Genomic DNA, 25,895 nt, shown 5'->3' on the forward strand with positions numbered 1-25,895 from the left:
AAGGAGGTGCTAGGGACGCACTAGTGTCCCTAGCACCTCCTTTTACCTGGTTTTACCGCCGGGCCTAATTTGCATACTGAATCACGTGCACAGGAGACTGTCCTGGGCATGCCCTGGAAGAGTGGGCTAATGCCCCCGCAAACTTTACTGTATCGGCCCGAAAGAGCTTTGATCACTCATTTCTGTGCCATAGGGAGACAATAGGAAAGGATTGGCTGGATCAGGGAGCAGAGTGTCTCTTCCTCACGCTATTCCTTCTTGTTCCTGCAGGCTGTCAGTGAGAGGAGGGGCAGGAGCAGAAGGAGCGCCAAGACTGAAAGCAGTCAACCTGGAGAATTCTTCAGATGACTGAATTAGGAGGTGGGGAAGCTTCAAGGATTGTGCAGCAGAATGTAAAATTATGTGACAACAGGCTATGTGGTTTCTCCCACAACTGCTGAAATCACGGGAGCCTGGGGGGTATGGATTATAATTATCCGGTGAATATTTTCTATTTTAGACTTGGCAGCTCAGAATTGTCACACTTCTTCACTTAAAATCTGATAGTGGGGGCGCTGTTCGCCGCGAACCAAGATGGCCGCATGATCCCAGGGCTCCCCGAACCACTCAACTATATTACCCGATTTCAGTAGCTTTTTCCCACGATCTGCGCTATACAGGACCTGATCTCGCCCTGTGTAAAAGGGGCTGATGAATCCTAAGAAAAAAAGTGAACTGCAGAAGTTCTCTTTCACGAGAATGGCGGCGGATTCCAGGAAAGCGGGAGTCGAGCTGGCTGAATGTCCGATGGGGGAAGACGGGAGACCGGAGGAAGAAGCTCCGATACTATCGCCCCCACATACCGTGCACACCACTCCAGAGGCGGCGGATATCCTTACTAAAAGCCAGATGCGGGAATGGTTTATGGACCTGCGCTCGGAGATCAAAAATAATAAAAAGGAGCTATTGGCATCCTTCGCAGAGCTCCGCGATGATTTTCTCAGCCTAGGCCACAGGGTCGATGAAATCGACATACGCACAGAAGGGCACGAGGTCCTACTTCAGGATCTGGACAAAGCAAAATCTGAGACGCAAGCTGAACTTTTAACAATTTCCGACAAGCTCGAAGACCTAGAAAATAGGTCCCGGCGCCAAAACATCCGACTAAGGGGGATTCCGGAGTCTACCGAATTTGAGGATAGCATGGCTACCGCTCAGGCCTTCTGCAGATATCTGTGTGAGCAGGAAAGATCTGAGCCTGCAAATGGCGAACATGAGGAGATCGGCGCCATCTTACTTGAGCGTGCTCATCGGGCCCTCGGAGCTCGGAGGGATGGCAAGCCCCGTGATATTCTTATGAATTTCCAAAGCTATTCCCAAAAAGAGCGAATCCTTAACATAGCTCGGAAAAAGAAATCCTGGGACTGGCAGAATATCTCCGTAGCGGTCTTTCAAGACTTAGCCGCTAGTACCCTACAGAAGCAGTATGGCCTGAGATCGGTGACGAATGCTTTGAGGCAAGCGGAGGTTAAATATCGATGGAACTTCCCCTTCTCTTTGTCCTTCCAGCGCGCGGGGAAGACCTATCGTCTAAAGAATGCGGCCGAGGCAGTAGCCGTGCTGAAGGAAGCGGGCATTCCAGCAGAATTACCTGAAACTACTCAGGCGCCTAACAAGCCGCACTTCACTAACGCGTCAACCTGGCACAGAGTAGAGAGACCCCGGAGAAAAGCGGCCTACAGAAGCAGCGTCGCAGTGGAGTCACTTTCTGATCAAGGGTGACTTTAGACGGACGCTAAGGTGTCCGCGTTCTCACTACATCCCCGTGTTTCAACAGGATTCCAGTTGAAGGCGGGAACCGCGTGGAAAAGGGAAGTTTGCTTATTTTAAACATTGTTTGCTTTGACTGTGTGCGATAATGAGATACACTCAGGTTGAAAAGGACCTTAAGGTTATGCACCGTGGACTTTTCTTTATTTAAGTTAGACTCGGGTTCATTTTTGTTTGTATGTATGTTATAGTTGATTGAGTGGGGAGGGGGGGGGGGCGGGGTATGGGCTATTGGTCTGGGACGATGACTCCTCTCCTTAGAGGATCCGCGGGTTTAATTATGCGGATCATGCTGAATCTGAGGGTTACTCTCTCCGGGCAGACTACATTTGGGCTTGTTAATAATGGCTTTCTAGTGTTTCAATTTCGGCTCCTTCATGTACCCTGCACTAATGTTTATGCTTGTGGAGGGGGAGAGGGCAGAGTGGTCTTCAATGGGGCTCATGCATATTTTTTGATTCTTCTTCTCCCTAATCACCTTGCCTTATGTCTATTCGTATAGCCACCCTTAATGTTAAGGGTTTAAATGTATATCGCAAGCGTTACTTACTGCACAAAGATTTGCAGCGGTTGAAAATTCATATAATATTTTTGCAGGAAACGCATATTAGGAGGAGGCATGAGCGCTTGCTGAACTTTCGGGATTACCCCCATGTTTATTTAGCTGCTGCAGGGAAAACCCATAAGTACACGGGCACGGGCATCCTTATCTCTGCTGATATCTTATTTGATCAACTGGTACTCATAGCTGATGACGATGGTAGATTTGTTTTCCTTAAAATTAAAGTGGGTATTGACATTTATACACTCATTTCCATGTATGCCCCTACCCACAATCCAGCAGAGCTATTACCTAAAATACAGCACTTAATTCAGGCACACGGTGAGGGGCATGTTATTTGGGGTGGTGACTTTAACCTCACGATTGCTCCAGATTTAGACAACTCATACCAGGGTAAAGCTTCTAAGCATACCAGTCAGAAGGCTAGAACCTTACTCAAAGCTATCATGAAAAAGGAACATCTTGAGGATTTTTGGCGTCATAACCATCCCCGCTCTCGTTCCTACACTTATTACTCTAAGCCTCATAATTCCTACTCTCGTATAGATTTTTTCCTAGTGGACATATGTCTTCTTTCTAAAATAGGCTTGCATGAAATAGAACCCATTACCTGGTCTGATCATGGGCTGGTGTGGTTTGACCTGCAGTCTCATTTAGGTCATGGAGGTCAGACCTATTGGAGATTGAATGTCTCCTTACTAAGACAAAAAGATTTTTCCCAGCAATTGTCCCAGACGCTAACTGAGTATTTCCAACTGAACGCAACTCCAGACATAACATGGAGTAGTTTGTGGGAATGCTCGAAGGCGATAGCTCGGGGACAATGCATTGCCAAGGCGGCCGCAGACAAAAAAGTTAGGGAATGCAAATATCGACAATTGCAGGCAGACATCTCTCGGTTGGCGGAAGACCATTATAGGACCCAATCTACCAAAGTCTACCGACTGTTAACAGAAGCTCGATATCAATTAACTACCTTACATGATAAGCAATTGGCGTATAACCTAGAGCGACTGAAACAACGTTTCTATGAGGGAAGTAATAAGGCAGGTAAAATGCTAGCCCAACAAATGAAAGCACGCATAGCAACTAGCCTAATTACCAAAATTAAGAATAAGGAGGGACACATTACCAGGAACCCTACTGAGATTCGGCAATGTTTTACTGATTTCTATTCCACGCTTTACAGTAGTAATTCTCACATACAGGAGGCGGACATTACCACATACTTGAACGATGTCACGCTCCCGACCCTAAGTCCCACACAACAGCAAGCACTAGACTCGCCTATCACTTCCACGGAAGTGGCGTGGGTCATTAAGTCACTTAAAAATGGAAAATCACCGGGCTTGGACGGCCTACCTGGCGAATATTATAAAACACTAAATGACTGCCTGAGTTCCCATCTTACCGACTTCTTCAATCATTTACGAGAGGGTGGAACACTGCAGGCCCAGTCTAACACGGCAGGCGTTACTGTATTGCCTAAACCGGGGCGGGATCCCATTTTCTGCGGCTCCTATCGGCCGATTTCTTTAATCAACCAAGATCTGAAGATTTTGGCCAGGCTCCTAGCCATGAGGTTAAACATCTGCCTACCTGGCTTAATTCATTCCGATCAGGTGGGTTTCGTGCCTCATAGAATGGCAGCGGATAATGTGCGGAAAATTCTGGACTTGGTGTGGTGGGCCAAGAAGGAGAATATCCCAGTTGCACTATTGTCTGTCGACGCGGAAAAGGCATTCGACATGGTGCACTGGCCCTTCCTGTTTCATACTTTAGCGAAAATGAACTTTGGGCCATTCTTTATGACCTGGATTTCCCAATTGTACAATGCACCCCAGGCAGCGGTTAAAGTCAATGGAGGGTATGGGGATCGGTTTGCTATACAGAGAGGTACCCGACAGGGATGTCCCCTCTCACCCCTGCTTTTTGCTATTTTTTTAGAGCCTTTTGCGACCAGTATTCGGAGCTCTTCTGCTGTCACGGGTATCTCGGTAGGAAACAGCACTTTTAAGCTATCCCTTTTTGCCGACGACATCATGTTTACCCTATCCCACCCAACTAGTTCCCTCAAGGCGGTAGAGTCGGAGCTCCTCAGATTTGGTGGGGTGTCCGGATTTAAAGTCAACATAGAAAAGTCAGAACTGCTTAGCATAAATCTATCCCCTGCTGATATGCAGTATATTTCAGAAACATTCTCATTTCGATGGGCTAGAAAATCGTTAAAATATTTGGGTATCTATCTAAATAACAAGTTGGAAGATCTTTACTCACTTAATTATATACCACTATCCCGAGCAATTGATAGAGATTTGGATAAGTGGCATAAGGGCCCCTACTCATGGCTGGGGAGGATCGCCATTATTAAAATGAACATATTACCTCGGTTCCTATATCTCTTCACTACTCTCCCTATCATACTTTCTAATACCTTTTTACGCAAAACACAAAGGAAGCTCTTTCAGTTCATATGGCGTAGGCGTCCCCCCAGGGTGGCTAGACAGACCTTATATCAGCCTAGAAGACAGGGGGGGCTGGGAGTTCCTGACTTGCAGGCTTACTATATGGCGGCCCAATTGAAGGCAATCATTGACATGACCAAAACTGTTCACCCCAAACAGTGGGTACAAGCGGGACAGCTGATGATGGGCCCTGTACCCATGGCGGCCCTCCCGTGGCAACCTAGAAATACCTGGATGCCGGTTTCTTGTATCGTTTGGTCTTTGGATGCCACTCTCAAACTATGGGAGACATTCAGAAAGAGAGTGGTAGGGAATTATCATTATTATTATCAAACTCATTTAGCCCATAACAAACAATTCGTGATGGGTCATCAGTCTCACCTGTTTCGGGAGTGGCATCGTCGAGGGATCGTTACTTTGGGCCACTTGATTCAAGGGGGAGATATAATGACTTTAGAGCAGGTAGTGACCGCGTATCAGGTACCCCCCACTGCTTTTTTACCTTATGCTCAAATTCGACACTTTTTGGTGAATATACGTACCCAGCAGCATATGCGCCCTACTAGATCGTTATTTGAGAACATGTGTATACGAGCTGACCATATGACCAAAGAAATCTCTAAGTTATATGCCATTCTCACAACCACGGAGGACATTGTCTTCCCACATATGACTAAGTGGGAACTTGATCTGGGGGAGCGGATTCCTATTAGGGTGAAAAATCAGATTTATCATACAGCAAGTAAGTGCTCTGTCTCTGCCCGCTTACAAGAACATAGCTATAAAATGCTGTATCGATGGTACCTTGACCCTGAGAAGCTACATATTATCTACCCCTCTGTCTCCTCGTCATGCTGGAGGAATTGTGGAGAAGTGGGATCTTTCTTTCACATATGGTGGACATGTTGCTTGCTTACCCCTTTATGGTCCGCTGTGAGTGAGTGGCTGCATCAGCTATTCCATATTCCTGTTTTACTGACGCCGCTTACGGCTTTATTAAATGTGCATCTTGAAAACCTTAGTGGCCCTCAACAGAAATTGTGCACCCATATATTGGTGACCACACGGATTCTTATCGCACGCTATTGGAAATCCTCCCGGGTTCCCACATTGATAGAGGTATATGAGAAACTGCAAACACATAAACGACTTGATTACCTTACTGCGCTTCAGCATGACCAGGTACCCAGACATACTAAAATCTGGAAGGCCCTCCAACTTCCTCTGAACGCTGGGTGACGGGTAGTTCTTGTTTTCAATCTCTGTATTTTGGGTATGCTGCCTTGGAATGTCTAACCCCCTATATTCCCTTCATCTACTATGCTTGATCTACTATGTTTGAAATGCTCACTGCTGGATGTATGGCCACTTATAGATTAGGATAAGTCTCTGGTTGATTCTCTGATCTCATCACCCGTGTATTTTCACTAGAAATAACCATATGATGTATTTTGTAAATTGCCCAAACTCAGGTTTAATGAGTAAGAATTATCATGCTCGAGGAGAGGGATGGGGGGGTGGGGAGGGAGGGGTAATTGGGTCATTGTTGACATGTAACCCATCAGTGAATTGGGGCGTTAACATGATTGTAAGGAGATCAATATTGTTCTTTGGTTTTATACATGTTACCACGCATAGATGTCATTGTTGACGATGATTCTTGTACTTTTTGAAAACCTAATAAAGTTTAAATAATAAAAAAAAAATCTGATAGTGAAGGAAATGCAGTGGTTTCCCTTCTTCCTTTGATTGCAGTTTGTACATCAGCAATAAAGAGGACAGGGTGGACCAAGAAAGCCAAACTTACTCTCCCAAACCCAGTTCTAGAGGTATGCAGACTGGCTCTGACCTGACTGAAAGTGCTGTTCGGAAGAGGCAGAGTTGGTTTATGTTAAGTGTTTCAGTTTTAGAAACCAGATCTAATCCTGCTCAGTTTGTCTTTTTTTTTTCTGTTGGAGTTAATCTTTTTTTGCACCTTGTAGTAGTGCAAGTCTCCAGGGCTGGCTGTTGGGCAGGCAGGATGGTTGAGTAGACAGCCATAGCTCCAAGCTCACTATCACTGTTCTCTGTGGTGTGTGCCTGCATGTGCAGCTGAGCAGGTTTCCTTAAGCTGCTGTGCATGACACACCTCAGGCCACACAGATACAGGCCTGGCTGGATTTTTGGAGGAGCAGAGGGAGCCCATGCTACCGCTGTCACTGTTCTGCGTTGACGGAGTCCATGCAACCTGTTTTTTGAACACTTGTTCTACTCACAGGCTCCTTTCCAAGTATAAACTGACTAGGACACAACAGAAGTTACCCTTAAACTTTATTATAAACCTCATATCTTCATTGCTACTCTGTGCTGCTAGTTAGTTCTCCCTCAACAGAAGTACATAACTCTTCTCTACGATCTATATTTGTGTTTCTCAGACTAGCTACCTTTAAGTTACATGGACCAGTTGCAGTGCTTAGAAGTAGGGGGCAGAGAATTAGAGTGAAAGATGGGGGGGGGGGGGGGGGGAGGGAGGATATACTCCTTCCCCCACCTGTTCTTTTAATCTCAGCACCATTTACCCAGATAAGTACTTACACAGCTAAGTGGTGGGTGGGAAATGGGCATTTCAGGGAGGAGTTAGTTATCTATGATAAAGGCCAGAAGATGGGAATGAAGAGAAGAGCCATGGGGTGGCTTGCTGGAATGGAGGCTACCACCTGGCGATTACTACCCTTACTCAAAGCCTTCACACGGTTAATGCAACTCCAGTGCTCTCTGCTTCAATGGCAAGGGGAAATGGGGAAAAGAGGATTTGCATTCAGACAACCACCAACAAGGACTGAATCAGTCTGCATAAACAAATAAGCGTGGGGGTACAGGGGCGGATTGAGGGAAAATAGTGGCCCAGGGGATTTTTCTCCATACTGGCCCATGGGTACCCAATTACATATACAATATAATTTACATATATATGTACACACCCCTATATTTCGGCATAGTACTGTGTTGATACAGGAGGACCATTTGCCAAAACTCAAAGAACAACAACAACCCCACCTATGAAAAAGAATACCATAAATATTACACCAGAATCTAAAATATCAATACACCTCCTATCAGGAAAACAGAACAGGCCAAGCTACTACAGATCCCTACAGAGAAACCACATGCTAAAAGATTGCTTCATCTCAGTCTTTGCATGCAGAACACAAACTCTTACAAATACAGAAAAAGCCACATAAAGTATAAATAGAAATGCGCAGACAAAAACTAAACTGTAAAACGTATCACACCAGACTCTATACAGTGCAACAATGGAAAAACAAAAATGTCACCATTCCTCATGAAACAATCAATAAAAATCAAGATATATAAATCATAATTATAAAATCATACTAATAAAATAATTTTAAAACAGCTGATGAATAGAATATCCAATAATTAAAGACTCAAGCAAATTTTGAAACCTTTACCAAACACCAATAAAATATTTCAAACAGACACATCACATACTAGGGATGTGAATCGTTTGACGATTTAAAAAAATAGTCCGATATTTTTTAAATCGTCAAAAATCGGTACAGTGCGTGATACAATAGAAATTCACGATTTATCGTGAAAAATCATTACTCCCGTTAGTGTCCACTAACAGGAGTTATTTGAGGGGGGGGGGGGGGAGGAGGAGGGCGAGAAAACAGGCACACCAAAACAACCCCTAAACCCACCCCGACCCTATAAAACTAATCCCTTACCTTCCCCCACCCCCCTGAACCCCCCCCAAAACTTTTTACGAGTACCTGGTGGTCCAGTGGGGGCGCGGGGACCAATCTCCTGCTCTCGGGCCATCGGCGCCATTTTGGCTGCCACTCAAAAATAGCGCCGATGGCCCAATTAAATAAAAACCCACCCGACCCTTTAAAGATGACCCCTTAGCTTCTCCCACCCTCCCAATCCCCCCAAAACATTTTTAAGTTACCTGGTGGTCTAGTGGTGGTCCTGGGAGCAATCTCCCGTTCTCGGGCCGTCGGCTGCCACTCAAAGATGGTGCTGATGGCCCTTTGCCCTTACCATGTGACAGGGTATCCGTGCCATTGGCCGGCCCCTGTCACATGGTAGGAGCACTGGATGGCCGGCGCCATCTTTAAAGATGGCGCCAGCCAACCAGTGCTCCCCACTATTAGCCAGCAAAAATCTATTACAATGAATACCATTGCTCTGTGGGACATTTTATTCCAGCTGGAGGACCAGTCCTGAGGATTGTTCTTTGTGAGGGGAATAACTGCAGCTGAATGTTAATGAACTAGCAGGAGAGTGAGTCAGCATCTGCTCTGCTCTCAGGGCCCACAGTGCCCCCTCTTCCATCTCCTGGTTCTGTATAGGAGGTGGGACCTAAGCAGAATAGGCCCTGGCTCAGTCTCATTAACATCCAGCTGCTTCTGTCTGAGGTGGGGCCTCAGACTGCAGAGGTTAGCGAGTAGGGACAGGAGTAGTATTACAGGGTGCAGTCGCGACTGCACAGCAAGTCTCGCTTCCTCCTTATCCATTTGCAGAAATACTGCTGCTGGTCCACAGACCAGTGGTTGAGAAACTCCAGTCTATATCACCTGAATTTCAACTGGCTCAGAAGTCTTCAGAGGGGCACGTCTCTATATAGTGTGGACCCTCTGCCATGTCGTGTTCTCAGCATTTCTGTTGTGATCGTCCCAATTTGAGCTCTGGGCCTGTAGTTTTGTATGTGAGTGTTATGAGTGGACCTTATCCTGTCAGTAATAGTATAGGTGTCTGCTAGGCATTTCTTATTGGTTAGCAAGTTCAGAGATACTTGTTCAATTGGCATTTTGTGGCCAGGTCTTTCAGATACCCAACTGGATATGACATGAGTTGCTGTCTTACCATGATGGATTCTGCTGACGAGAGGGATGCCTTGTTGTCCAAGGTCATTGTCAGTTGGCTAGAGTTCAAGTGAGACTGGATGGCAAAGATATTTTACTTACAGAATCAGTGCAGTGTCAGATCATATTTATGGCGTTTGGAAAGAGTCAGCTGTACTCTTGATAATTCTGCATCTGCAGTTAGCAATCCAGATGTCTTCCTGCAACATGCTGAGCTCTGTCTTCCAATGCTCCAGCATGTGAGCAGACCATACTGTTGATTCATATCCTGCTCTGTTATTGCATAACATTGTAAAGCAGTTTAATTCAAGCCTATACTACTCATATGCCCCCCTCCCCCCCCCCCCCCCCCAACCGGTTCCTGCTATGGTTTGCAGCTTCTTTAAAGATTTAGACAGCAAATGCCTATTGCTGCTAGAAAAAAAAAATGCTGACTTTATGCTTGTTTAAATTTCTGTATGAAAAGTGGCTAATATATCAGAGACTGACTGATAATAGAAACGCATTCAGAACTCATAGGCCAGCACTTCCCTTATGCATTGTGAGATCAGAATATAGATATTGCCAACCCATAAGTTTTGAAAGTGTTTGTAGGTCTGGCATAGATGGGGAGATACCCATTTTGCAGCAAAGCTACTGCCACCGTTTTCTGCCTGTAAAGGAAGCAGGTAGAAGCAGCAGGGTGAGGTGGCAGGAGGCAGATGACTGGCATGGGGAAGAGGATACTAGAGATAGGGTTTTGGGGCCTCATCGCTGCCACTATCACCTCCTGTCACCCCCCCCCCCCCCTCCTCAAGGTTGGACAACAGGAAACAGAAGGATTAAGGCACTGTCCTTTAGTTTCCTGTGGCAGCTCAGTGATAAATCCTGTGACAAAAATTATAAAATTCTAACACAAATTGGCAAACACACTTCCATCTTATATTACATTCTAAAAGATTTAAACTAATTAGTATTTCTTTCATTGGGTGAAGAAAAGATATTTCAAGTATCAGTACAGGGGGCGAGGAAGGGGGACCAGGGATGTGAAGGATAGGAGATGAGAAAGATTAGGAATCTGGGATGAGGAATAGGAGGGTGTCAAATCTATTTTTAAAGATTTCTGTGGTTCATTTTTGCTCCTGGAGAGGAAAAAAAAAAACCAAAAACAGCAGACTCACAAGGTTGCTGCAGTTAGAAATTCCTCTTTCTTTATTAATCAGGCACAATGAATGAGAATCACACAAAAATCTAACGCAGTTTTGCTTAAAACAGGAATATACGAGTTTGTCATTAGCTCATCTTACCCCCTCCTACCAATAATCTGCAATGTTTAGCAATTTAGACTTCAGAAGTAAGCAACTTTATCAAGATGGTCATGTGATTATGTCTCAGAACTCACTTCTCCATATTCCTTCAATACCTTTTCACCTTTCCCTGGAACATTACTGTTTTAGTTTTCCATATAGTTTATTTCTGTAAGGTGCTGCCTTAAGCACATTTTTCTTTTTCACATTGACCTTCAAGCTACTGCACAGTCTCCAGCATTACCTGTCATGATATCTTAAACCTCTTATGTCCTAATCCCTGCAAGGATGGGGGGGGGGGGGGATCATAGATGAAGGAAAGGGAGTAGAAAAGGGTTCAGGAGCAGGCTGTAGGATCTGGGGAGAAGGGAGAGGAGGCAAGAAGCAAGTGAGGTTCCAGGATCTGAGGGGATAGATTCCAAGATCAAGATAGAGAGGATTTAAATTGTAGTGGTTGCAATGGGGAGGAAGGAGGTCTTCCTATCATACTTCTCCTTGCATCCCCTCTCTAACTTCCTACCCAATATGACATACCCTTGACACCAAGCCCTTCTCTCACCCACAGGAACACTGCCCCCCTACCCTTGTTCCCCCCTTTGTCTCACACATACACCACCCAGCCGATCCCCCCTCATCCCCCCCACAATGATCTCTACTCAGCCCCTTTGCTGTCTCTGCTGCAAGCTCTCCTCTGCATGCTGCCTGGAGGAAATGGGGCTGAATCAGGAAACTGGGTCTGATCTGACAGATTCACAGCTGAAAGGCAGCAAGTCACCAGTCATCTAATCCCCCTCCCAGATTTCTGCTGCCTTAGGTACAGGCAGGGCTGGCACATCCACTAGGCAAACTAGGTGATCGCCTCAGGCACCAACCAGTAGGGGGCAACAAAGAGCAGGCATGAGTGACAGTGAGCAGAGCTCATTCTGCTCTCACCCTAGAGGAGTAGAAACTCTGTGGGCCGTACGAGAGAGAGGGATGGTGTTAGTGAGAGGGAGGGAGAGAGCACAGAAACATAATTGCACGTGTATATGGGAGAGAGGGAGAAAGTTTGTGCACCTTAACCCCTGGGTCCCCACCACATCAGCTAATCCACGACAAGCTCAGGGCATCTGGAAATAAAAATAATTCCCAGGTAGTTTTATTAATTTTGATCATTGGGGTGTTAATATTTGATGTGTGCACTGTTTTTCAATTTTTCTTCTGGAGCTTTTTTTTTTTTTTTTTAATTATTGGATATCACTATTTGCCATTTTGAAATATTCCTTTTACTAATATGGTTTTACTCAGTGTTTTATTTTTTTGCATTTTATTGTTGCATAATTTTTTTTTTTTTTTTTTTTTACTTGTTTTGGGCTGGGGAGTTCATTTGGTGAAGAGAATGGGTGCAAAGCAGGTGGTTTGCCTAGGGCACCTAATATCCTTGCACCAGCCCTGGGCACAGGCCTAGTGGACCTAATGACAAATCCAGGCCTGGGAGAAGATTTAAGAAATAGGGGAGTAGGTACTGAGGATAGGAGAAGTAAGGGGGTAAGAGTAAGAAGAAAGGATGCCGGGGTGAAAGAAGAGGCAGGTGAGAAGATGTTGGTGGAAGATAAGATGCAGGGGGGTGGATCCTAGGGGCAGTAAATGCTGTAGAAGGAAGGAGGGAGCCCGCCCGTACTGCTCAATTGTAGAGAGCTTGTGTGCACCCTCCTTCCCTGCTAATCCACACAAAAGACCAGGAGATAGGGATTCGTTGGGAGGTGGGAGAAACATTTTTGTCCATGGTACTATTTGCTCTAGAGCTAGGGATGTGAATCGTGTCCTCGATCGTCTTAACGATCGATTTCGGCTGGGAGGGGGAGGGAATCGTATTGTTGCCGTTTGGGGGGGTAAAATATCGTGAAAAATCGTGAAAAATCGAAAAACCGGCACATTAAAACCCCCTAAAACCCACCCCCGACCCTTTAAATTAAATCCCCCACCCTCCCGAACCCCCCCTAAATGACTTAAATAACCTGCGGGTCCAGCGGCGGTCCGGAACGGCAGCGGTCCGGAACGGGCTCCTGCTCCTCAATCTTGTTGTCTTCAGCCGGCGCCATTTTCCAAAATGGCGGCGAAAAATGGCGGCGGCCATAGACGAACACGATTGGACGGCAGGAGGTCCTTCCGGACCCCCGCTGGACTTTTGGCAAGTCTCGTGGGGGTCAGGAGGCCCCCCACAAGCTGGCCAAAAGTTCCTGGAGGTCCAGCGGGGGTCAGGGAGCGATTTCCCGCCGCGAATCGTTTTCGTACGGAAAATGGCGCCGGCAGGAGATCGACTGCAGGAGGTCGTTCAGCGAGGCGCCGGAACCCTCGCTGAACGACCTCCTGCAGTCGATCTCCTGCCGGCGCCATTTTCCGTACGAAAACGATTCGCGGCGGGAAATCGCTCCCTGACCCCCGCTGGACCTCCAGGAACTTTTGGCCAGCTTGTGGGGGGCCTCCTGACCCCCACGAGACTTGCCAAAAGTCCAGCGGGGGTCCGGAAGGACCTCCTGCCGTCCAATCGTGTTCGTCTATGGCCGCCGCCATTTTGGAAAATGGCGCCGGCTGAAGACAACAAGATTGAGGAGCAGGAGCCCGTTCCGGACCGCTGCCGTTCCGGACCGCCGCTGGACCCGCAGGTTATTTAACTCATTTGGGGGGGGTTCGGGAGGGTGGGGGATTTAATTTAAAGGGTCGGGGGTGGGTTTTAGGGGGTTTTAGTGTGCCGGCTCACGATTCTAACGATTTATAACGATAAATCGTTAGAATCTCTATTGTATTGTGTTCCATAACGGTTTAAGACTATATTAAAATTATCGGACGATAATTTTAATCGTCCTAAAACGATTCACATCCCTACTGGCCATACAAATCTCAGATTTGCTTAGATAGCGAGAAAAAGGATTATGGTCCAAACCTCTGTGGCATTTTGCTCCGATTTCAAATAGTATTTTTTTTTTTTTAACATTTACACATCAAAAGAATGTTGTAATTGCAGCCACTCTTAGTCCTGATTTTTATGAGCCCTGTCAAACAAGGAAATAGAAATGAGGTCAGGGTTGTCTTGGACTTGATCCAGGCTGCACAGGAATAGTTTTAGTTAAGAAGCTTGTCCTGTATTGAATTCTATCAAACCTCATCACTTCCCCCATCCAGTTCGGAGGTGGTGAAGTAATGCTTAAAATTAGGTCATGAATTCTTAATTTTAAAAAAGTAAAGCTGTGCTGGCATGCATTAAAAAAAAAAACCCAGTGAATGAAGTACAGCAGTGAAATGCAGTCTTATCTTCAGCTCCCCCTAATCTAATTCTGGTCTCCTTTAACTTCCTCTCTGACATGCTTGACATCTCTGTACTGTTCTACCCTTCTTACTTCTACATTGCCTGCTTAGAGCTAATACTAAATCTCTACAATGGTTGATTTTAGCTTCAGGGGCACAGGCAGCTTGAAGTCTAATTAAACTTGCCAAGCAGACAGGCAATGCAGTAAATGCAGTGAGTATACAGAGAAATGATAGGGGGGGGGGGGGGAATGCATTAGGCCTTTGCTTTATTGTTGAGTGAGGTATTGTTATAGCAAGGATTTCTTACAAGGGTGGTATTATGAGGGAGAAACTCTAGGGGGAAGTGGATAGATACCCTGTGCACCAGCTTATAGTTTATTTGAGAAAAGAGGCCAGGAGAGTCTGGTGGGAAGCTGTAGTGAAGTTGAGGTGGGGGATTCTCTTTTTTGCAGAGAGTGTGGCCAGTAGGGCCATGGCTCCATGCAGTGGTATGTGGTGGCATTTATAGCAGGGGATTCAGTTTTGCTCCCGCAGCCCTCTTTCCACTCCGAGTCACCAATAATCTTGCTCCCCCTACCCTCCCATTCCCTCCTCTCCAATCCTTCAGTCTCACTCCCTTTGACCCCTTTCCACCACATGCAAAACACAGTTTGAACCCATATGGCACTAGGCTTTTTGTAATATGCACTGGGTGTGAACTTGGCCTTCAGAAAGCCATAAACAAACAATTACAATATAGTAAACCTCCCATACCAAGAACAGCACTAACTGCCAGCACTCAGAACTAAGGATATGTATCATTTATATATCGTATCAGTTTGTACTTTGTTTTCCCCATGGTTAACTTTGTTTTTTCCACGTTTTGGGTGGGGGGGGGGGTGTTGTATTTCACCAATTTCGACTTAACTCTAACAGGATATTCAAATTTTTCCTGAATTTTGGCGAATGATTGTTCATTTCAGGGCACTCCCGAAACAGGACGAATTACACAATTTTGTTGAAATTATCTAATTAGTCTAAAACGAATGCACATCTCTACTCAAAACAGTAAAAACCTTACGAGTAAAAGACAACAATGCAAATATTATATCAGTCTCTAAGACGCCAATATTAGGTAAACAGAATAAGCCAGGCTGCCTAGGCATTTGCCTTCAAAGTAAATACCTTTACCTGAAAATATTGTACAAGAACTTTTAAAATTAAATAGGCCGCTTCTTCAGATGTCAGAACAGAGATATTCACATGTAAAGATGGGTCCTATGTTGTCTCAAAACCTCGAGTACAGTATTTTGCCCCCCCCCCCCCCCCATTGATACATCTGCCATATCAAGACACTAACTCCCAGAACTCAAACAGCAACAGCCCTAACCAGGAAAGAACACCCACTGTAAATACTGTTGCATCAATAAAACATTTAAGATCAAATAACATACAACAATTAATAGGGGTGTGCATTCGTATTGACCGCATATGTAAAACGCTACGCATATTTTTTTTTTTACTTAAAAAAGTGATGAGACATAAACGATCGGATTTCCCACATATCCAACATAGCTATGTTGGATATGTGGGAAATCACGATTGTTGATCCAAAATTAAAAGTTAAACCCCTCACCTTCCTTAATCCCCCCCCCCCCCAAAGACTTACCAGAACTCCCTGGTGAACTAGCGAGGAGTGAGGACGCCATTTCTGCAATCCTTTGCGAGGAGCACGTGACGTCGGCGCCACGTCGAGTGACGCGGCGTCACGTGATTCCCCGCGGGGTCGCGCCAGAACGCTCATTCGGCCCAAAAGGAACTTTTGGCCAGCTTGGGGGGGGTCAGCATAAAAGAGTTTGTTAACACTGGGTTGGCTTGGTGACTTATTATAGTGCTACATACCATGGGTTTGATTCCTGGGCCAAGACTCCACACCCCAGGCCATTTGGGGCTGGCAATGCCTTGCAAGGCAGCGTTCACAGCCCCTGGAGGAGAGAGCACCAGTCATCATGCAATGGATACAATAAGTGGCTGGACATAGGGACTACAAGTATAGAGTTCTGGAAGGAGCCGTAGAATGTGGGGGGCCACAGGTAGAGGATCAATCCTTCAATGACGGGGCTAAGTGAATTGATAGGACAGGGAAAGAAAAATTATCCAAGTCATTGTGAAAGAGGGCTCAGTGTCAGTACTCAGCCCCAGTTTTAACTGAACTGCTAGTCAAGTAGAAGAGGAGGGAACTAGTGGGCTATAAATTAAAATGGGTAACATCACCTATGAAGGTTACTATTGCCTCTCAAGGGAGAAATTCCTTTTGAGTAAGTCTGGTCACTTACAGCCTATTAAAAAAGTTTGAATGGATTTTATCACACTACTACCTGCTGCAGTATTTTGGAAAATGCAATCTTGGGTGAACCAAATGGGGGGAATATAGTTTGTTTGGTCAACAACTGGAAAAGCACACATAACCGACATAAGGACCAACATCAAAAGCAAAAACTGTTAAAACAGCTCATGTTATAGGAATCCAAAGACCAATGTCCCACTAATCTGCATGGGAACATCCAAACTCTTTCTACCCACCTGGCATCATTCTACCATCATCTCATGGCTAACTACACTGTGCTAGCAAGTCCTGCACTACTACTCCCTCATGGTTTAAACCACGAGATGGCTGAAACAGCACCAGGCAGGTAGGAGTCAAAAGGTCCCCCCATGATGGTTAGGGGGAACACTGGTCAAGATAAAATCAACTCATTCTTAATATAATTCTGCTGAGTGCTATACATTCCATAAAGCAAGCATAAATTGTTTAAAATGTCTAAAACATTCAGGAAAAACCTACTAATTAAAGTTTATCAACTTACAAAATACATAAGATGTAGTCCTCTCATTTTACTACCAATATTATGTTTATGAAAACAAATCATCATATTGACTTATGTGCTGAAGATGAGCATACATCGATTACACTCATCCTGTAAGTGTTCTAAAATATTAATAAACTCCATACAACACTGCTCGAAGAGCTGCAATCAAACCAAGGTGGGGGATGATGGGGCCATCGATTTCCTTTTATGAAACTGCAGTTAGCAGGGAACCATTTCATAGGTAAGGTAATCAGTCAAACAAACTACAGTATATTATGGAAAAAGGGAAAAAAGTATATCCCTTTTTTCCCTTTCTTTCCCCCCCTCCCAAGGCCTTTTCCCCCCCCTCCTAAGGCTTCTCCCCCCTCCCAAGGCTTTCCCTTTCGCCTCTCCTTTGCCCGCCCTCCCCATTTTATCTTCCTACAATTTTACAAAATTGTTCAATTTTGTCCGATATAATCAATCCTATGCCAATTGTCTCTAATGTAAATAGTCCTTTTTCTGTAAATAAGTTCCTTTTATTTCTTATGTTAACGGTTGTTTTATACTCTCACTCACGCTACCTATCTTTCCCTCTCTTCTTCCTGTCTCCCTTACCCCCACCCCTTTTCTGGACTGCTCCCATCCCCAGCCCCCTGTTCATTGAAATTTCCTCCTTTAACTGAGTTACTTGTAAACCGGCGTGATGTGCCTCACGAACGTCGGTATATTAAAAGTTGTTAAATAAATAAATAAATATTCTATGTACACTGCCTGCAGCATGTGTTTGATAGAGACTTCACACCCCATCAGCAGTTTCAGGGTCATGAAGGTGAGAAATAGAAATGTCTCCAAAATTATGTTCGATCATGCACAAACCTAAAAAATGCTGTAAGTGATGACCACAATATTTTTTTTATATATAGCAAGTTGTATATTAGGGGAAATTAGACCAAATACCTATATTAAAAAAAAAACAAAAAAAAATTTTTTTTTAAATTAATTCCTGACACTATATTGAAACATTTCTGAAATCTGATATGTGTTTTACATCTGTCAAATAAGGACCTAGTTGAGAGCCTTTAGGTTTTCCTGGTTTACTATTTTTTCATGCCAAGACATAATAACACTACTTCTTAAGTGTGCGCCAACCCTACTAATGATTTTTGCAGCTTCACTGGATTTTTCTGTGATCTATGTTCTCTAAATAGCAGTTATCAGAGGGCTGAAAGGAAACAAAGTGTTTTTCCTAGGATTCCCAACTTAATAGGAAAAGATATTTAGGTGTATAAGACTAGTATACTCGAGTATGGAGGTTGAGGAACAAGATCATAGCAATCCATCATTACAGAAAACTTAGACAAGTTTTTACGGTCCTTGAAACAAAGAAGGGAACTGATTGCAGTTTCAATTTTGGTGACAGAATAGAATGGGGCTAGCAATCTTTCAAATATTATACATCAAATTGCAGCATCTTTAGTCAGTTAAAAAAAAAACCACACAATTTACAGGACATTATCCGATATCTTTAATATTAGTACAATACAGCTGGTCCAAGGCAAACTATCTAGAAAGGGCAATTATCAAAGGAAAAAAAAAAAAGTAGACTGCAGTCATTTGTTTGGAACACTTTCTCTTCTGTTAGGGACAAACAGAAACTAAGCTTGACAGAGAAGGCTTATATCTGCTCAGAATGGAGGGGAAACTTGACAGTAGTAAAGAAACTATGAGGCCCGCAGTACATCAAATGCACTGCCCATGCTTATCCTATCAGACAAGAGGACATAGGAAAAAGCCAATACAGATAAGTCTGATGGCTTGAGCAATTTTTATATAGTGCATGCCTCCAAAGGCTTTCCCTTCCAAGAGGGAAAAATCCACAGAAGAAAAAAAAGAAAAAAAGTCATTCAAGCAAAAGCCTGTTCAAAGTTTCCACAAAAGGGCTAAAATTTAAGGGCGAGGTAAATAATTTCTGCACAAGCTTGTTCTGTGGGTCTATGAACAGAACTGCATGCACCAAGACTTTGGATGGGATGTAAACTTGACAAGTAAAATGCATAATCTGAGAAAAAGATCTATCGACATGGGTGCTGTCCACAATCCTGTTCAAGGGAGTACTCCACAGTGCCATTTCCTTCTTGGTCAGACTTCTAGAGAGATTTCTAAATGGGGATATTGCTGCTAACTGGCCATTTTACTTTGTTGTGGATGAATGTCACTGAAAACCATTTACAATGCAAGACAGAAGTGCCACACCGGCCACGATTCTGAAATGCTCTGCTTTTGTGAATATATATTGTCATAAAAGCCTTTCTAGCACAGTTTCTGCTACATAAAAGTGTACACAGAGATATATAGCATCACAAACAAAAAAAAAAAGCTGTAAATTTAGTTTTTCCATGACAGGAAAACCTATTTCACACAAACATTGAAACCAGTTTTTAAAATTTGAAGTGCTCAAAAACCAGGAGTTTATTTACAAATTTGAGATCTATTTTCTAAAAGGCAGAAATGTCCTCTTTTTAATTAATAATACCCCATAATTATTGTCCTTGACGTCTAGGAGTTATCATCACCACATTACAAAGCGTGGCCTAGCAATTATAATAAAGGAGTTGGAACAAGTCACCGTCAGCATTTTTCATTAAGCTTTTCACCCAATATAAAAGAAAAAAAATTAAAATTCAGGACCTTTACTTCCCATTGCCTCACTTACTCATACTTCTTGAGACAGACATTTCTATATCTATATATAATATATAGATATGTAATTGCCAAAATAAGTAACATTTAAAAATTACACAAGTTTCAATTTTTAGTACTTGCAAGGTATATATTGCATATGAAAGCTCACAGATTTTTCTTGGGGGGGGGGGGAGATAATCTGGATCACCACATGAAAATGACATATGTCATTGTGGAAAAGAATTATAAAATTAAGAAATTACAGATGGGAAACTAGAGAACCATTACTACCTGTTACACTCTAGAGTGCAAATTCAGCTAACAGAGGTGGTCTTGTTTAACAAAGGGACTTTGGTTAAAGGCAAAAGCAAATAGGACCCCTGAAAGTACCCAGAAAAAGCAATTTTAAAGGCTTTTTTTTTGGATTGCCAGTTTAAGTGGAACCTACCTCACCTAGAGCTACCGTGCCATCAGCTGCCATTCTTAGATACCTATGCATCCTCCTTATCTAGCCCATTCATGACAGCTATGTCCTCTGACAGACAGGCAGGATTCACAAAAAAATCCATGCAGTTCAAGGGCACCCTTGAGAAGTAGCCGACTTCCTCCTGGTTATAAATGTGGCTTAGATAGCATCCTCATCTATTACTAGCCAGAGGAGCAGAAGATGGGTCTCTCTTACAGCAATACAAAGTTCTTGGGCTAGCCCTTTAAATGCATGCTAGTAGTACATAGTGCCATGGGTGGTTGGTACAAGCTACCAGACGTGTTGTGAAGAGTACAATGGGCATTCCCTATAGTATTCAGTGAGCAATTTTATTATAGGTATATCACGAATATACATTTTCTTTTCTAATTTCTTCTCTTTTTTTTTTTTTTTTTTAAGAAAAGGTAAAGGTTCTATTTTTCAAGAGATATCTAAAAATATAACACCTTTATAGCTGTGTTTAGCAGGTAGGGACATACAAATCAGCCACCAAAGCAAACTCACCAGGCCCAAGCACCTTATTATTCTTCATCAGAAACAGAACGAGTGCTTTAATCGCACAGAAATAAATCATCTGCTAATGTAGTTATCTTACTCCAGAAATCAGAACAACAACAATAGGAATAGCCATGGAGATTTTCACAAGCTGCATTTTAAAGTAACACAATTTAATGGCTTAAAGAAGAACATAGCAACAATTCCCTAATCCCAAAGATGTGCTGAGTTAAGGGAAGAAATACAAGTACTTATCAGCCTTAAACCTTTGGGCACAAAGCTTTACATTAAGTTACATAACAGTTTTTTTCATTTGAATTTCACAAATTAATTTGAAACCAGTTTAATACTAGCAGGGTCTTCCTTGCCTTAGAACGTATTTAAAAAGGGTTTAAAACATCTGGAGAAAGCTCAGAGTGAATTCTACTATGGATCATCATAGTGCTTTCTTTAGGATTTACCATAAGCATCTTCTGATTAGGATAGCTATTTATAATTCTGCTTAACTTTTATTTTTGTCCAAACAATAGAAAAATAAACAGCACTTACCTGGAAAAAGCTCTTGCATAGATAAGGATAAATTCATAGCAATATTGGCATTGAAATCCAGCACGTCCACCAATTGATTATTTGTGCTCATATTAGCCATTGTTGGAATTAAAAAACAAAAAATAATGTTTTCCTTTGGTGAATTAATATATTATTTCCCCCTTCTAAACTTAAGCCTAAAACCTTTAAGGGGCTTCACCTTGTTAATGAGGGAGGCAAGGCTGTTCAGGCTCCTACATAAATCAGGCACAAAATGGGACGGACGAACCAACCCTAGGTTTCACTTAATCTCAGCCTCCGAATAAGAGAATCAAGGCTATTTAGTTCCAAAAAAAAAAAAAAGCGCGTCTTGTATTTCTTTGCTTTACTAGTCTAATGTCCCCGATGCAAGAATTTTTTTCATATCCAAATTAAAAAAAAAAAAAAGGAACAGAGCTCCTGGCCCCAAAACTCGCCTTCTGGAAAGACTACGTTTTCCAGCGCACGGACGATTTACTTCTGGGTGAGTTTGTTCATTGTTTTACCAACTCGCCCCAGCCCTGAGCATGTTTTCTGCCCTGTAATTCATCATCTGCAACTGCAGCCAATTAACACCTCGGTTGGGAGCTGTCCCCCTTGCCGTTTATGTTCAGGTCAGTTATTTCTACTTTCTTTTAAAATAGCTTCCCCCTCCCTTTTTTTTCCCTTTCTCTTTTTAACACTTTTTAGGTGTTGAATTCTATTACTGCAGCCTGAAAGAGAGAGTGTTTTAATCTTTTGCCTTTGCTGTGTTTAAAGCATCTCTTTTTCCTGCTTGCTCTTCATCTTCTAATTTTACATCGTATAACATCCGGGAAAGCAGCGCTAGTCAGAGGGATTAGCAAAAAACAAAACAAAAAAACCGGATAGTCCGAGTGCTTCCTGGGCGCTATCTCCCCATACTGTCATGTGTACTGTCTTTCCCTCCCATGCCCTTTACTACCTCCCTGGTGCCACCTTTGCAGTCGCTGCTAAGCCAAGTGACCTTTAGTAGTTTAGAGCAATGTGTTGAGAATCAGCGCGGCCAGAGTTCAAATCCTGCTTCTGTTACTCCCTGCAACCTTGGCAAATTGGTCTAATTCTCAGGGCCTAAGCTACCTTCTTAACCCGTAAACTCTCTTGGGCAGGGACTTGTTGTTGCTGAATACTTCTCACCATTGTACAGTGCTGTGTATGTCCTGTGGTGCTATGAAAATAAGCATTTTCCTTGCAGCCACTGCTGCCTCGCTGCTGGTGTAGTCTTTCCCTTTGTTGCTGCTGCTCCAGCTCCCTCCATTGCTAAAACATCCATCAGAGATGCTGATACTAATACAACCTATTCCCGCTGCTACTGCTGCTCCCACCCAGTTTCTAACCAGTGCATAACTCCCAGTTGCTGATACATTTAGTTCTGTAATGATTGCCTTTATTGCATTTTCTACTGCTGCCTCTGGTATGTCCAGATCCTTGTCAGATGGCACAAATTGGCAACTCATATAAAGATAGCCAGCAAATATGGTACATCTGGGTGCACCTGCACCAACTAAACAGCAGAAAGGTGCAAATCTCATGTTAGGATCATAACTTGAATAGCAGCCTGCTGGCACCATTTTGAATGGAGACAGCACTGGGCCTGAAGTCTAAGGAGTGTTTCAGGCCCCACTAGCGGGCCGATTCAGTAAAGTCCACGGGAGAGCGGGTGAATGCCCGCTATCCCGGCACGCGTGATTCAGTATTTAAATTAGGTTCGGCGGTAGAAACAGGCAAAAGGAGGTGCTAAGGACATGCCTCCTTTTGCCCCAAAGCAGCGGCTGTCAGCGGGTTTGACAGCCGACGCTCAATTTTGCCGGCGTCGGTTCTCGAGCCCGCTGACAGCCATGGGCTCGGAAACCGGACACCGGCAAAACTGAGCGTCCGGTTTTCAACCCAACAGCCGCCGGCCAACTTCAAAATTTTTTTTTTTTTACCCTTTGGGACCTCCAACTTAATATCACCATGATATTAAGTCGGAGGGTGCACAGAAAAGCAGTTTTTACTGCTTTTCTGTGCACTTTCCCGGTGCCCGAAGAAATTAGCGCCTACCTTTGGGTAGGCGCTAATTTCTGAAAGTAAAATGTGCGGCTTGGCTGCACATTTTACTTACTGAATCATGTGCGAATACCTAATAGGGCCATCAACATGCATTTGCATGTTGAGGGCCCTATTAGGTTCGGCAGGTGAATACCAACTTAAAATTATGCTCAGGTGGGTGGGCTAAGGATCTTCAGGGAAATGGGGAGCATAAAAGTAGAAGGGGTGGGTGTTGAAGCTGGATAAGGGCATTTTCTTGAAAAGGATGGGATTGAAGAGGGCGAGGGGCATTCACTGGATAAACTTTACATCTGTTGTTTCTTTTGAACACCTCTGGAGGAGTCAGGGTTCACACATGATCCCCCTCCCCCAGGGGGGTTTACTCACTTTGGGGACAGGTCAATCATGCCTATATGGTCTTTTAATAAACTGCCTGGGAGCATCAGGATGGGTGTTAATGTCCTGATGCTTCCTAGGAAAATTAGCTATAAATCCTGACTTGTAGCTTTCAGGAAAATATTGTGGCTTATGATTTTTCAGGAAGCCATTTTTTTAAAAATAAAATTTACTAGTAATGAGATGCTTTGCATGTATTTGCAAAGTATTTGCATGCAGAGCTGCTGATTACCATTTTTGCAACATTGGGGGTAAAATAGTTCACAGTATTGAAAATATCTTGCATTATTGCTCTGTTAGACATCTCCCGCATGGGTGCACTCTGCTCCTACCTACAAATAGCTATTCATCCACCTAGATGGAGAACCTAGCTTTTATTCACATGCCCACAGTGTATATCTTGAATAAATTTACTGTAGCTCAGAGAAAGTCAGTCTTTCTTTGGCCCACATAGCTCCCATTATTTTCTATGAGAGGGAAAATGTATTTTCTTTTTTCTTTTTCTCCCATGGAAAATAGGATCATGGGATCCATGATTTCAACATTGCATTCCCTAAGAAAAGCAAGACTATATGTACCTGCATGCAGGAGAGTAAAACCAGGCCTATTTTAGATCAGCCACAGACGGATGCCACCTGGTGGTGGTACCAGAGCAGTATATACAGCCTTGAATCCCTCAAAGGAAAACCAAGAAAAAAGACCAATCTAAACTAAAATTCAACATAAATCAGTTCATGTGCCCATAACTCAAAAGTGAAATACAGTGCACAAGGGAAAATCAAATGTTGATGTGTAAAACATAATCCGGGGGGACAGGGGGTGAGTGGAGCACATTATTTAGTGTCCACTGGCTGATGAAGGTGTCAACTGAGCCAGTAGACACAGTAAAATAGTGCTCTGCTCAAAGGCGGGAGGGCACCAATGCCCGGAATAGGACCTTGCAATCCATGGGTATCTTCCTGTCCAGTTCCTGGTCTTGTGGATGGCCATTTTTGCAAGGGCCAGGAGAAAGTTGACGAGGAGATCCTTTGCTCTGTGAGCTGGGGTCCGGGACATGGTACTTCCAAAAATGAACATGTGGGGAGAGAAATGAAGCCAGAACTGCAGAAGAAGGTTTTTGAGGAAAATAAAAAGGGGCTACAGTCTGGCACAAGAGAAGTAAATGTGAAAGATGGACTTTGATATCCCACAAAAGGGACAGGATGGTGAGGAATCCATGAAACGGGCTAAAAACTCACCCATGCTGAGGGAACCATGCAAAATTCTCCAATTTAGATCCCCGGTGGGCCTTGGAATACACTGGGAATAGAAAGATGCCCACTGGGGCTTCTTGCCCTCAGATGGTAGAAGAACATCCCACCAGATGGTATCAGGATAGGAGATGAGGGCAAGGAAATGCATGGTGTGCAGCACAAGTGAGTAGATCTTGCACCTCGCCACAGTACAGAATTGTGCGGGATGAAATCAGACAACCTGGATGGGTTGTCTGGGTGGGGAGGCTGAGGGGGTTCATGGGGCATGCAACTGATAACAGATCCAGACGCACAGGGTTCTGAGTCTGGTGGGGATGACCAGTCTGCAGGACCCGTCGAGGAAGGCATGCTGATCAGGTGTTATGGTGCTCCTGATCTCCTGGAGCAGATGACAGGCAACATGAGGGGTTGTAAGACCCATGAGATGGTCTAGGGTCTCTGTCATTACCCACTCGCATTTATCGTAGTCCAGGAGATCCCCGACCTTAGTGATCCTGGCCAGCATTAGCGATGGTGAACCATGAGGAACTTGAGCATGCTCACACCCAGGCATAGGTTGAAGAGCAGAGGCTCTGCTAGAAACTCCACAATCACAGCCGCCGGGGCTTCTCTGGTCATGGATGTCAAGGTCTGGGCTTTAATCAGATCTTGACAGAAGTCTAGCAGCCTCGAGAGATTTCTGCCGTAACCTCTCAGATGAATACAAAAAAGCTGCCAGTCATGTCGTATGTTGCACAACTGTCGAAGATAGTAACAGGCCAGCATGCATCACTGCAAAGGTGGGTCTGCGTAAAGGGGCCTCTGCAGGATCTGGAGGAGGAAAGTTCGGTCCTGGCTTTGGATACATAACAGAT

The 25,895-nt window shown here is 44.0% G+C and overlaps 1 protein-coding gene across 1 annotated transcript in view; it reads right to left on the reverse strand.

Moving 5' to 3' along the window:
• LOC115085247 overlaps positions 1 to 21,928 on the reverse strand; it is a 164,363-nt gene extending 142,435 nt beyond the window's left edge. The window contains exon 1 of the mRNA XM_029591038.1: positions 21,326 to 21,928. Coding sequence (XP_029446898.1) covers positions 21,326 to 21,425 — 100 coding nt within the window. The 5' untranslated portion in view covers positions 21,426 to 21,928. The remainder of the gene's footprint in view (positions 1 to 21,325) is intronic.
• Between the last annotated feature and the right edge of the window lie 3,967 nt (positions 21,929 to 25,895).

Source organism: Rhinatrema bivittatum, chromosome 2 (genome assembly GCF_901001135.1).
Source record: "Rhinatrema bivittatum chromosome 2, aRhiBiv1.1, whole genome shotgun sequence".
Taxonomy (NCBI): Eukaryota; Metazoa; Chordata; class Amphibia; order Gymnophiona; family Rhinatrematidae; genus Rhinatrema; species Rhinatrema bivittatum.